The sequence below is a fragment of the Arvicanthis niloticus genome, chromosome 5 (genome assembly GCF_011762505.2).
Source record: "Arvicanthis niloticus isolate mArvNil1 chromosome 5, mArvNil1.pat.X, whole genome shotgun sequence".
Lineage (NCBI taxonomy): Eukaryota > Metazoa > Chordata > Mammalia > Rodentia > Muridae > Arvicanthis > Arvicanthis niloticus.
Window position 1 is genome coordinate 100,585,061 of NC_047662.1, and position 13,964 is coordinate 100,599,024.

Here is a 13,964-nt window from a genome sequence, read left to right on the forward strand (position 1 = left end):
AGGGGAAGACAAACCCCTGGCGAGTCAGCTCTCGGGAGGAACTGCAGTGAGGGTCAGCAGTAAGGGTCTCCAGGCTCTGCCTCAGTCTGGCTGCTTCCCCTTAGGCAGTGCCATTTCTTTCTCTCCTCTCAGGTGCTCATCCCAGGCCAGTGTCAGACCCACACTGACTCTTTCCACTTGCTGTGAGTCCCTTCACTAAGCCCCAGGACTCCCTGCCCTCCCTTCTGGCCTATCTGTAAAAGCCTTAATCAGGAACTTGGTATCCAGATGGACAAAGACATGTTTCCAGAAGCTTCTAACTCCTGGGCCTCAACCTCCCCAGATTCACTCTGCTCCCAGCTAGCGGCCTGACTCCCATCCTGCACTTCTTCCCTGCCACCCCCACCCCCGTATCTCTCCAGACCCACGCTGTCTCTCTGGATCCTTCCTGTGGCAGCCACATGTCTGGATACCCTGACATCCCAGAGGACCCTTATTCAGTCTTGTCTCCTCAACAGGCAGGTCCTGAGAGAGTTACCCATTCAAGGTTAGATGCAGACATACAAGCCAGAAAGCTAATTTTCCATCCTTCAGATCACAGTCTTTAAATATGACATGGCATCTATTCCGTGAACAGATTTTCTATTAATAAAAAACAAATGTCCCTTTATTTGTGTTAAAATCAACAGCTTCTTCACATGCGCTGAAATGTAACAACATTTTAACTTTTTTTGGAATTATCTTTCGGTTCACAATTTTCCTATCATTCCTGAGTGACGCAAATCACTCACATTTGCTAAGAATAGACGCAGTCTGTCGGACTGTAGCAACAAAGCAAGGCTTGTTCAAAACGTGTTTAAAAGTCTTCTTGGTGGCCTTCCTGTTAATGAAACACCTTGTGCTTTCTGTGACTCTCTTTTTCTATTCTGCTTCCTTTTGTGGTTTTCCAGAGCAGATTTGGAAAGATCCATAAAAGGATATACGTCCTCAATTATAAAATAAGTCACTTGTTCCCAGAAAACAGCTTTTCAGAATTTCAGGGCTGATTTCAGGCAACAGGATCAAGCCTGAGGGTTGGGCACTGGGAAGCATCCAAAAATACTAACAAACGTGTAGCTCTTCAAAATGTCCACTTGAGGGCTCTGGTTCCTTGGGTGGCAAATAGACTTAGGTCACAGCACTCTGCTGATAGGGTGCTAACTTCCGGTGAGGTTCTATAGCTGGCTGGAGCTACCCCACTATAGAATAACACACAGTATCCATCCACATCTCCTCAGACTCCTCAGCCCCAATGTGAGTAGGACCAAGCTGATGGCTCAGCTTGGAGGTAACTCACACCTGGCCCCAAACACCTAGGGCTCAGCTCCCCTAGGATAGAGGACAGAGCAAACCCAAAGTGGGGGAAGGCAAGAAGTTTGTGGAACGAGGAAGGATAAGGATGGAGACCTGGGAGGAGTAGGTCACCAGATACTGCTTATTGAAGGGGTAGATGGGTCTGACCCTCTGGCAGAATAAATGCCAAGGGACTGCCAACCTCACACGACAGTCCAGAAGTTCTGGGCCCTCGGCAGTGGCCGGGATTGGAGAGCCGGCCTCGTGAAGAGCGACGCCTCCTGGTGAAACGTGGCCACGGTGAAGCTACGTCTGGGGCCGCTGTCTGGGTCTTGGGTCTGTGAGTCATAGCTGAAGTAGCAGAGGATGCAGGTAATGGCCATGGTGATGACAAACAGCACTGCCACCATCCCAATCACTGCTGTCTCCATGATTTCTGATTGGCACTCGGCACACCGAACACTGCGGGTGGTCTCTGAGTCTTAGTGTCCCATCAGAAGCTGAGGCTGTTGGCGTTCACGAGCGAGCGGCTCTATGCCGGATTGCTTCTCCTCCGCTGCCTTCTAAGACTACAGTCTGAGACCTTGGACTGTGCCACCGTAGGCCACCAAACCCTTCTGCTAGAATCAGATGATCTTCGGTCTAGTTTTAACCTCAGGTCAGACCTCCAAGGGCTGTGGTCAGCTCTACTGGCAGCTGCTAGAAGCACCGTCAGGAAAGATGTAAGCAAATGATTCCCTGGACATGGAAGGGGCAAGGGAAGGAGGGGCTGAAAATGTTGCTAAGACGGAAGCCAGGCCCATGAGCAACGCCTGGAAAAAAAAAAAAAAAAAACAGCAACTATACAAAATTCCTCCCCCCTAGGAGGACCCAGGAAGATTCTGGCTCCTCCCTGATAAGGACCCAGAGCCAGCAATTGGCCTCTCTTCTGCCTTCTCAGGCCCTGCACCTAGGCTGGGAGGCAGGTGTAGAGAAAGATACATGCCAGCTCCCGGAAGTGAAGGTGAGATGCGGGGGAGGGGCAGTGCACACAGGGGCCTGCAGGAAAGGAGATAGAAGAGTGAGGGACGGTTGTAATTGACCCCATTTTCCGTGCAGGGTTGTGACGTGGTGTATTGCGGAAGGACCTCCTCCAACCCCTTGAGTCACAGGGCCCTTTTGCTTTTCTATGTACCCCACCCCTGTTTTCTGCCAGCCTGGGTCCACTACTCACATGGGGTGCTGTGAAGACTTACCCTGGACTCCAATAGCGCCATCCCAGACTGTATCTGGAGCTGTAGACCCCCTGTCTGGTGACCACCCCAGGTGGCCATGGCTCTTCCCCCAAGCCGGCAGTGTTTTTGTTGGTGCTGCCTGGAATTTGGCTCTGAGATGCCAGAGCAGCTGTGAGTACTTCCTGAATTCCCTTCCTCCAATTGTGATTGAGGGCCTATGACCCACAGCCACCACCTCCCCACCTACAGCCCTTAGCCCGCTCCACACACTTGCCGGCTTATTAACTGGCCCTTGAGAGTATCAGGGAAGGGCGCTCCACCCAAGCCCACTCACACCCAGTGCCTCTTGAAACTATCCCACATTCAGAGAAGAGTGTATTGTCAACCTGCCCTTTACTCATACTATGAAAAATGAAGTCTTAAGAAATAGTATTTCTGGGTACTGAACACAGCCAGGCACTGTTTCATAAACACTGGTCCCGCTGCCCTGTGCAGTCATAGGACCTCCATTTTACAGGGACAGGCACAGAGGTGATGGTCTCAGAGCAAATATACCTGGCCAACCCGCTGCTAGTGAGCCATCAGGACGGCACCCAATGGCAGAACTGCAATCCCTTTCTCGACCCCAACTCTCTCTTCCTGGGACCATAGAGTCAGTGATCACCTGACTCTGCTGTTTGCCTGATCAGGACCCCATAACCCCAAAATGAGAGAGAGAGAGAGAGCTGTGCCCAAGGTTATGCAGCCAGGAACGTTTCCAGTTTCGAGGCCCAAGAGAACTTTAGTAGCAATATGGGCAAACAGCCCACTCACGGGGGAGGGGAGCAAACAATACGCTGTCCTGTTCTACAACAGCCTCTCTTCTAAGATTCTGTGACAATCCAGGCTCGTCCTCCACATGGGTGCCATAGGGTATCTCTCTGAATCCCCAACATCGCCTGGTGGGGCTGGGAGATGGGCCCAAGAGGCTGTTGCAAACTTTTATCTCGCTTCTCCTTTGTCTGTTCTTTGAGCTTGCTGGGGAGAACGGGCCAGCATTTTCAACAGGAATACAGGAAGCTTGTCCAGCCCAGTTTCCTTTTCTGCCTAACCTTTTTCCCTCTTTCCCATCTTTGGTGTATCGGTAACACTCCTGTAAAGCTGCAGCGGGCAGGTCTGCAGCAAGCACAATGCAGATGGCTGTAGCTGGGGGGAGCTGGACTGGGCTAAGCCCAGCAGTGAGGAAGGAGAGATGGGGGTGAAGGACACTCCAGAGAGAGAAATCAGTCCATCAGACCTCTGATCCACTTTCCCAGTGCAGAAACCTAGTGCAGTTGTCAGTGTGAATTTGCCTCTCCCCTTCCTCACCGGTCACCCTTCGTCTAGTCCTCACAGAGTCCCCTGGGAAACGGAAGGAAAGAGGACATTCTATTCCAGTGAGTCACTGACTTCTGGCGTTTCCCTCCGCTGAGCCTTGCCCTGCTTCTCCCTTGTTCTCAGACTCAGGCTGGGACAAGATTTCCTTCCCCTTCATGGACCCAATCGTTTATTCATAGTGTGTTTGGGTCCTTTGCATTCCTGGTGACTGGTAGCACAGCCTACTATCCATTCCATTTTAAGAAGGAGAAACTGAGACCCAGGCCAGGCACAGGCTCTGGAGGCCACCCAGGATGCCAAGCAGTTAGTTGTTCCTTCCCTCTGCTCTTATCGGGTGCTACTGTACATCTGCACACAGGCTGGGTGGAGAGACGAGGTCTGGATAAGAATCCCTTATTCAGTCCCCAGACACTGAACCCAGTGTTGGTGCCTGCCCGGGACCAGGCTAGGAGGAGAACTCAGGCAGCCTGCTCAGAGAGCTAGAACCCAGTCTAGGAGATCTCAATGGTCCCTTCTCCAAAGCTCTGAGCTCTCCACACTGAATTCTTCCTCGGAGCTTAGGCAGGGACCACCCACTTCTCCCTGTTCCAGACCCCAGGTTCATCTTCTTTTTCCAGAAGAGTTCCCAGGGCCCCATGACACAGCCCTCGTGGCTCCCTCCCTCCCACTGTGCTACAGTCAAGAACCAGCTCACAAAAAAAGGCTTTCCAGTGGCTTTTATTTCTTACAGCCAAGCAGCCGTGAATGCCCCATACCAAAGTCTGCTTCTGGAAGTGCATCACAGGGCCTCCCCAGTCAAAAGAACAATCCATATCCACCTGGGCTCTGGTTCTGCCAGACACCCTTGTTACTTCCAGGGTCACCAGGAATTGCAGCCACAAGGTAGGAAGTTCAGCCAGCCCTGCTCCAAGTTCCAGCCCCACATTGTGCAGAGGGCCACCTAAGTGGCTCTCAGGTCTCTGCTGCACATAGGGAGAAAGCCTCATATACAAATGAAACCCAAGCAGGACCAGGGTTCCAGTACCCCTGTTCATCACAGAGACACATCCGTTTCTATGGGAACATCAGGGTGCTCTCATTTTGCTGCTTGATGGAGGGGAGGGCCAGGTAGACGCTATCTATTGGCCTCAGTGGCGGGCTCCGTGAGCGTGATGGCGGTGGTGATGGCGGTGCTGGTGAAGACGATGGGGAGAATGGCGGTGCTGACGGTGAACACCTACACTGGTCATCCCAGTCACAGGGCCACGGTGATGGTGGTGGCGAATGACTCCTGGGAGACCCAGGCGCCGGCCATGGAAGAGTCGAGGCCGGGCTTGTCGGACTCGGTTTCTCTCCACGTCATGCTCCTGTGATCTGTGGAAAAGACAGAGGGCCAGCAGCCACAGCAGCATCAAAAAAGCCAGCGCAGTGCCTGCGATCCAGCACACAAGGGTTGTATTCCCCAGAAGGCCTAACATCTGGAAGCCAGAGGTTCTCCAGACTTCACTCAGTGGCTCCCTTCAGCAGCCTCTGCTCAGGCCTCACAGTCACTGAACTCAAGGGTGTCTCGGCTCCTGCAGACTGGAGAACAGCCAGGGAATGTGGGAGAGGCCTGTTTGGACAGGCTTCTCCACAGCCAGAAGGGGTGGGGAAGGGGAGGCCACGAAGAGAGAGTGGGTGGAGACCAAGGAGCTATGGGACTGGCTTGCTTGAGGGGAGGGCCTGAATCAGGGATAAGAGGTCAATATCCCATCTATTCCTGCCTCCTGGAAGACAGAGGGCCCTCCTCTGGGCTTCAGGTTTTTTTTCTCCACTGTATGGAGATTGAAAGAGTAGGCTTTGGACGCACACAATTCCCTAGTTCTGATGCAGCCTGCAATATCCAGTGAGTCAGCCCAAGTTCTGTGGATGTCAGTCAGGGATGTGTGGAGCCTGGTGAGAGCCACAGCAGTTCATCATCCAGAGATGCTTCCTCTGCTGGGTCTAGGAAGCCAGAAGGCTGGGTGTCATGTCAGCCTTGGGTCAACAGGAAACAGAAAGGAAGCCACTTGAGGTCACACAGGCCAGCCCCTTGTTTCTCAGGTCAACAATCTCAGTGGATGGCAGTCTCTTTGCCCTCTCATCTGCCCTGCCACAAAGCTCGGGTCATTCCTGCCTGACTGGGGACTTGTTTGGTGATCAGAATGTGCAGTCTTCAACTCTCTTGTTACTGCTTCTGAATCCTCTGTCCCCTAGTCACCAAGGATGAGGCTGGGACTCAGGGTGTCCCTAGCATCTCTGTTGTCTGAAAGATGACTGGGTTCTCATGTGCAAAGGGGCTCCCCAGAGCCCCAGCTCTGTGTCCGGGGCCCTTGGGGGATCCTTCAGCTCATTCCTCAGAGCTCCTTCTAGAGAGGGCTCACCCCCTAAACCTCAGACTGGCTCACGGCTCTGCAGTAGTTTCACTCTGTAAAGTTGAGCAAGGTCCTTCCTCACGCCCACTGTGTCCTCTCTGAAGATCCCACAGCAGAAGTAAACTCCAGGTTCACTCCCCCACTGTAATCCTAGTCACACTGCCTTCTCTGACATCTTTACTGAAAAGCTGCAGCAGTCCAAAGGGCTAAACATCACCTCTGGCCAAGCTGAGCTCAGGGGAGGCTGGTCTCCAGAGGCGTCCTGGCCCTGCAGAGAAGTCACTTGAATTTTTAGTGAGGCTTGCATATAGAACTCCTCCTGCAGACTCCTGGGGCTCTGGAGCCAGCTGCCTTTCCTAGGGGCACATTGAAGAAAAAGCCTATGGGAGCTGAGAGGGAGGGGAGGAGGGAGAGGGGAAGAGGGAGGGGGAAAAGGCATGAAGAAGAGAGGATTCGACAGATACTTTCCCTCTCCAAGGAGATGCTCACCCCACACAAGCTGACGACTCCTCTGCAGTGTGCAGATTTGAAGACCTTCAGTCATTCCTAAGGACCTCTGGGAATCATTCTGCCTCAGCCCACATCAGGGAAACTGAAGGCAAAGAAGGGAAGAAACTTGCCTGAGTGTCTCACCTCTGTGGGTTGGTGTATTCTACAGGCAATCTCCAGCCCTTTGGCTGGGGTGGGAAGGGCTGTCCTGGGTTGAGAATGCTACCTGCTGCTTGGGACCTTCCAGAGACAGCGGAAGATGACGTACAATGAGGGTGGCAAGACTGAGGACCAGGGGTAAAGAGATAACGTCTGCACACAGTACACACTTATTTTATGAGGTAGATTTTCTCCCCATTTGGATAAAAGATAGGACCTTAAAGTGGCCATCTTATTAGCTGCTCTGGGCACTTAGAGGTGACAGGCTGCAGTCTCCAGGGCCTTAGAAGTAACTACTTATGCCCCCTGTGAGATACTGTCTTCCTACTCTTAATCCTGTGATCATTTTGAATGGCCCGACTGGACGCAGGCTCTGCTAGATGGATAACCTTAGAGAGACTGGCTCTGATGAAGTAGGACCGCCCTCAGAAAAGCTGTCCTGTGGCCCTGTCATTGGATACCCCACCACCACCCCTCTGAAGTTGAGTCTTCTGCAGGACTCCACAGGCAGCCGCCTTAATCAGGCCTTTCAGACTGCCAGCTGCTAGGCAAGCCTTTGAAAATTCTATTACACTTCAATCCTATGCTTTCCAGGATGCCTCACCTCAGTGAGTGTCAACACATGCACACAGACACTGTTAAAGTAATGTCCACTGTGGGGACGCATGAGCCTCGCATTTATGTGTCTGTGTGCATGTATGTGTGCACGTGCACATACACACACACACACACAAACATATGTATCCACATGTTCATACATGTTCCACACAAGGCTATGTGAGTGGTTTCTTGGTTGACTAGCAAGAACAACCACATTGTTTTGACTAATTGGTGGCACCACCTAGTGGTGGCAGTGAATAAATCACTTTCATATCCTGATCCATCAAAAATCTCTATTCCCCTGACTTTGGTTTGTAGACCATACTTACATACAGCCGTGCATTTAACTAACTCATCATTCCAAATTGTCAATAATATGGCGAAAGAATTAAAAATAGGAAAATAGTATTACACGACACATCCTTGGCCCTGGAACTTTATGGTAAATTCCTTTGTGTACAGTGCATGGGAGCTAGGAAGAGAGTATATGGACTAAGAAAAGGCATTCCTGGGAAGGAGCTGAAGGTAAATCCCAGCAAGGCTGTTTGAAAACTATGCAAGAGTCAGTTGGGTCAAGAATCAGCCCAGAGGCAGGCTGCAGCAGTAAACAGCTGGATGACCTGGACAACTCAGGAGGTAGCGGAAAGAGGATCAGAATTTCCAGGCCATCCTCAGATACTGTTTAAAGAGGCCAAGCCACGAAGGTAAGACCAATGAGATCTTAGTGTCACCACAATGATAATAATAGTTTTTAAAGTGACAAGGTCAAACCACCATAGGAAAAAAAATGACAGCTTCATTTATAACTAAACATAGTCCTCCATACAATCTAACAATTTACCTAAATGAGCTGAAAATATGCCTGCCCCAAGCCCTGCATATTATATTCTATCAGCCTCCTGTAGGTGAGCGCACATGGAAGCCCTAGGCAGGGAGATAGTGCATCGCTGTTCAGTGTTAAAAAAGAAATGAGCTAGCAACTCATGAGCCGACATATACAAAGTAGACATCTTTTGTTGTATAAAAGAAGCCAATATGAAGACTCCACACCATGTGGACCCAAGTCTATGACACTGTGGAAAATGTAAAACTCCAGAGAGAACAGAACAAAAGATGAGTGTTGTTGGAGCCCTAGGGAACAGGGGAAGAAAAGTGGATCACAGAAACCCTTAAGGTGGGACATCCGTATTTAAGAAGCTACAATGATGAGCATGTGGCCTCATGTACTTGTTCAACTGTGTAGCACATGCCACCAAGAGTGAGCCCTAACACAGACATGACTGTGAGTGTCAATGTTCTGTGGTTCCTGAGGTTGATGGCGCAGGACGGTTTGTGGAATCTCTGCTTTCCTCCACTTTTCTGCAATCCTCAGACCACTACTCTAAGTAAAGGCTGATCTTAATAGGAGAGGGCTGAAGAATGCCCCACAAACAGCAGAAAGCCCTTAAACAGTCTAAATATAGAGAAAGAAGGATTTCTTGTTCGTGGGTCTCTTGTTCTCTTGGTTTTTGACAGAATCTCATTCTACTTCAGTCTTCCAGGTGTTGGGATTACAACTGTGAGACACACACACACACACACACACACGCCGCCAGCTGCCATGCCCCCCTCTCGATAGCTGCCACCACTAGCCCCAGCCACCACCTCCCTCAGCTGCCACCCCCAGCCACCAATCCCCCCAGCCACCACCTCCTCCAGCCGCCACCCCCAGCTTAGTTTTTAATATTGTTTACTTTATGAATTGACCAAACCCTCACACCAGGGCTAACAATGCCCAGCACCGAGTGCCACAGACAACAGCAGAGTCTTAATTATCAAATATGCTTCTTTCTGTCCCTAGAATATTAAGAGACAAATATCCATGAACAAGTAACGAGTATTCTAGGAAGGCGAGGGCGGTTTGATTTTTTTTTTTTTAAAAAATTTACTGATGTAATTAATTCTGTAAATAGGATAAAAAAGTGAGACCATATCATTATCCTGACAGATGGCCCCAAAAAAGCATCTGATAAAATTAGCTATGCATTCCTGGTAAGTATCACAAATGAACAAGAAAAGGAAGACTACATTTTTTTTAATGATTTACTTATTTTTATTTCATGTAGTTACAGACGGTTGTGAGTTACCATGTGGGCGTTGGGAATTAGACCCGGGTCAGAGGATCCAGTGCTCTTAACCACTGAGCTACCTCTCCAGTCCCCAGGAGACTACATTCCTGGGCTGATCAAGCCCAGGGCCTCCTGCATTATGTAGGCACGTTACCAGTCAGGTTACTACAGCCCAAGCTCAGAATTAAATCACTTACAGTTAAATAGGTAAATACCAGTCATTTTCTTGTACAGCAGTAATAATTAGTTTATGTATGTGCCAAAATGAAGACAACGCTGACGTTGGTGACAAAAACTGTAAAATTGTTTAGTAAACTTAACGAGGGATGTGAAATGAGGCAGGTGTGGAGGCAGACAGCTGCAGATCCAGCAGTCAGGATGAAGAGTTAGAACCACCAGGAATCCAAGGTCAGCCTCTCAAATTTAGAGTGAATTTGAGACCAGCCCGGGCTGATGAGTAAAACCTGGTGTCAAGAAAATAAATAAGTAAACATAAAATTTAAAACTACAAAATATTGTGTGTAGGATGCAAGACTTCATCAAGAGATGTGAAGAAAACATGCAAGTAGCTGAAGCGACTTACCTTGAGTTTCAATGGGAAAAGCTCAGGGCCTTAAACCAGGCTTCACTTCAGTAAAGGACACAGGTCACGTGAAACTAGAAACAGCTTGCCCCAAGCATTGCTGGAGGAATTGTTCCAAGTAACAGAAGTAATAGTTTGAAATCGAGGGGTGCTTTTCTATTTTATCTGTCCAAATACATAATTTTTTCCCCAAATAGCCCAGGGCGTCCATCGGGATCAGAATTGTGCAGACGGAAGACTTCTCCTTCACCTTCAAAACCAGACTTTGCCTAACCCAAGTCTCTCCTGGGGAGCTTCTAAATTCTTGTTTCTCTCTGTTTCAGCATACAGAGTAAAGAACCAACTGAGGCCTCATGACATTCCCCCTATGCTGTAGAAAGCCACTCCAAGGTAGGTAGATGGAAGCCATGATCTATTTCTAGCCCCAAGGGATGCTGGAAAGAGAGAGAAGTGCAAATGTGTGCAGCAGCTGCTCTGAACTCTGAAGATAAACAGGGAGCTGCAGGCAGATGGCACGAGACTCAGCCAGAGAGCAGATGTAACTTGGAGAGGGGATTTGGTCTACAAAATACACAAAACCTGGGTACTCTTGAAACTGGGACCTCATTTTTACATAAATGCTGCCCATTAGCTGGGAGTGTTCTTGTTACAAATATAAACAGGCACAGATACACATTTAGAAAGCTACATAAGCAAAGTTAACAGTAATTGTATGTGCATAGGGTTGTGTATATGCCTGCGGGTGTGAGTGTGTGAATGTTTGTGTGTATGTATGAGTGTGTGTTAGTGTGAGTGTGTCTGAGCATATGTGTGCATGTGTGTGTGAGTTGAGTGTGTGTGTGAGTGTGTGTGAATGTATGTGTGTATGTATGAGTGTGTGTTAGTGTGTGAGTGTGTGTCTGAGCATATGTGTGCATGTGTGTGTGAGTTGAGTGTGTGTGTGCATGTGTGAGCATATGTGTGCATGTATGTGGGTGAGTGTATGTTAGTGTGTGTGTGCATGTGTGTGAACTTATGTGTGCATGTGTATGAGTGTATGTGAGTGTGTGTGTATGTGTGAGTGTGTGTGTGTGTGAGTATGTGTGTGTGTGTGTGTGTGTGTGTGTACATGTGGACAGAGGACATTCCTCTGGTGTCACTTACCTTTTATTTTTATTTTTATTTTTTTGAGATAGCGTCTCTGATTGCCCTGAAACTTACCGAGTATAGGCTGGCTGGCCAGCATGCCCCAGGCATCCACCTGTCTCCATGTCCCAGTCACATGGCTGGGATTACAAGTCCATACCACCACGCCTTTTTTTCTTTCCTCCTTTTTAGCATGGATTCCGGGGCTCAAACTGAAGTCCTTACCCTCACAAGGCCAGCTCGGCAAGCACTGCTCTCCCCTCAGCCTTCCACAACCCCGGTTTTGTTGTTGTTGTTGTTGTCATTGCTTTGCTATGCTCTGGTTTTTTGAGACAGTTTCATGGAGCCTAGAGAGTGGCCTCCAATGCACTGTGTAGCTGAGGCTGCTGGTGACATCTGGCTCAGCTCTGTGACTGCCACCCCTGGCTGGCTGCAAATGATTTATATTTGGCATTTCTATATTTCTAAATTTCTAGCAATGAACATTTTTCTGTACAATAATGAAAGAAAAATTATTGCATCTTTAGGAAAATGATCAGAAATAATTCCAACTCAAATATAATACCACAGCCAAGGATCAACCTCATTTACCAAAGCCAAATGGCAGAATCTCATCTCAGACACCTTCTTAAAGCTGTCAAGAGTAGTGCTGTGTGCCTAGGGCTGTGTGCTCAGCACTCAAGAGAATGAGGTAGGAAGATTTCAAGTTTGAAGCCAGCCTGAGCTGGGAAACGTGTGTGTGTGTGTGTGTGTGTGTGTGTGTATGTAAGGACTTCAGTTTGAGCCTATATGTGTGTGTGTGTGTGTGTGTGTGTGTGTGTGTGTGTGTGTGTGTAGATATACACACACACATATATATATAGAAAGAGAGAGATCGAGAGAGAGACAAAGAGACATAGAGAGACAGAGAGACAGAGATTATTATATATATATATATATATATATATATATATATATATATCATATATATGATAGATTAGCTGCCAGCAGGGTTGGGTAGGAATGGCTTAATCCTAGAAATCTTTGTTGCACACCTCCCATGGGCTTATAGAACATGACCATGGGCAAACAACAAGCTTTCTTGACCCTGTCTCTCCTGATGTGCGATGGGGAAAGATTGGAGACCGCCTGCATTTGCACACTCTAACGTCCTTGTTCCCTCTCTGTCCAAGTGGCTCTAATTTTCTTAAGACTTTTTCTTAAAGATAATTTTGTAACTTTGGATTATATTAATTTGTTCTCCCAACATCTCTTGATCTAGGCCCTATGCGTGGTGCACTAGCTGAGGAGGAAAGCAAGAAGGCATGGTCCTTGCTGCCCTGGGAGCCTGTTCCTTGAGTCAGAAGACAGAAATATCAAGTATTACAACATACTGCATGTCAGGACCAAAGTAGTCACAAGAAAAGCACAAGAGAAATCATCTGTAAGCAATAAAGCACTCTCCCAGCCCCAGCTACTTAATATCTCTAAATACACTTCACAGTCTTTCCTCAGTCAATGTGACACACACACATTCTGAGTTCAGATACTAGGCTGAGAGTTGTAGCTGGGCAAGGCATGGTGGTGTGTGTGTGTGTGTGTGTGTGTGTGTGAGAGAGAGAGAGAGAGAGAGAGAGAGAGAGAGAGAGAGAGAGAGAGAGAGAGAAAGCAGGCATGTATGTATGTTTGAGAGTGTGGTGGTGGTAGGGTGATGAAGGGTCTTTCTCAATAACTCTCCACTGTTTGTTTGTTTGTTTGTTTGTTTGTTATTTGAGACAGGGTTTCACACTGGAACTATGATCCTCCTACTCTGGCTAGTCAACAAGCCCCAGGAGTCATCTTGTCTCCATCTCCCCTGAGCTGGAATTACAGGCACAGGCCACCACAACCTGGCTTTTATATGGGTGCTTGAAATTCCAAATCAGGTCTCCATGTTTGCCATCTCCCCAGGCACCACAGACATCTAAAAAAAAAAAAAAAAAAAAACAGACAACACGACTGGAAAGCTGGCTCAGCAGTACTGACTGTTCTTCCAGGGGTCCTGAGTTCAATTCCCAGCAACTACAAGATGGCTCACAACCATCTGTAATGGGCTCTAATGCCCTCTTCTGGTGTGTCTGAAGACAGCTATGGTGTATTCATATACATTAAATAAATAATAGATCTTTAAAAATAATAATAAAATAATGTGAACAGATGGGTAGATGTTGGGTAAACAGATTGATATATGATAAGACAAACTTATTAAATGGTTAATAACTGTAGAGACTCGGTATCAAGCATATGGCCATTGTTCTGGTTTGAATATGAAGTGTCCCCATAGGCTCATGTGCTTAATGCTTGGTTCCCAGATGGTGGCACTGTTTGGGGAGGCTGTGGAATCTTTGCAGTGTACGGCCTTGTTGGAGGAAGTAGGTCACCAGAGATGTGTCCTTAGAAGTTATATTTTCCCCTGCCTTTCCTGTATCCCTTTCCTCTGCTCTCTGGCCACCTCAGCACTTGCTGCAGCCATCGTGATCTGCCCAAGGATGCAGGACTAAGCAACTGTGAACAGAAGTTCCTGGAAGGAAGCCACACTTGCACTGGGGCTTCTGCAAGGCTGATTAATGGATTAGAACCTCTTTGTTGTGGAGGGGTGTGGAGAGGAGTGGAGGGGTTGGGGTGATAC

The 13,964-nt window shown here is 48.4% G+C and overlaps 2 protein-coding genes and 1 long non-coding RNA gene across 4 annotated transcripts; 1 reads left to right on the forward strand and 2 right to left on the reverse strand.

The window, feature by feature from the left end:
* Positions 1-630: 630 nt before the first annotated feature.
* Positions 631-2,702, reverse strand: Spaar (small regulatory polypeptide of amino acid response). 2 transcript variants are annotated; one of them, XM_076935080.1, is made up of 2 exons: positions 2,547-2,702; positions 631-2,123 (listed from the first exon to the last, which is right to left on the reverse strand). In XM_076935080.1, exon 2 carries the CDS (start codon positions 1,740-1,742, stop codon positions 1,515-1,517), a length of 228 nt encoding a protein of 75 aa, XP_076791195.1. In that variant the 5' UTR covers positions 1,743-2,123; positions 2,547-2,702; the 3' UTR covers positions 631-1,514. The 2 variants fall into 2 exon arrangements, with proteins under 2 accessions (XP_076791195.1, XP_076791194.1); XM_076935079.1 differs by having other exon boundaries at positions 631-2,049; positions 2,547-2,700.
* LOC143442466 (uncharacterized) lies at positions 2,216-13,259 on the forward strand. Its single transcript, XR_013110706.1, has 4 exons — positions 2,216-2,314; positions 10,516-10,582; positions 12,579-12,740; positions 13,076-13,259. It is a non-coding gene; the product is annotated as an uncharacterized LOC143442466 (long non-coding RNA).
* On the reverse strand, positions 4,590-6,421 carry Hrct1 (histidine rich carboxyl terminus 1). The gene has a single exon (XM_034503482.2). The coding sequence runs from the start codon at positions 5,336-5,338 to the stop codon at positions 5,009-5,011; it is 330 nt and encodes a 109-aa protein (XP_034359373.1). The 5' UTR covers positions 5,339-6,421; the 3' UTR covers positions 4,590-5,008.
* Positions 13,260-13,964: the final 705 nt, after the last annotated feature.

Coding starts and splice junctions, on each gene's coding strand:
- Spaar (XM_076935080.1), bottom strand. CDS start 1,742: ATGGAGACAGCAGTGATTGGGATGGTGGCAGTGCTGTTTGTCATCACC.
- Hrct1 (XM_034503482.2), bottom strand. CDS start 5,338: ATGTTAGGCCTTCTGGGGAATACAACCCTTGTGTGCTGGATCGCAGGC.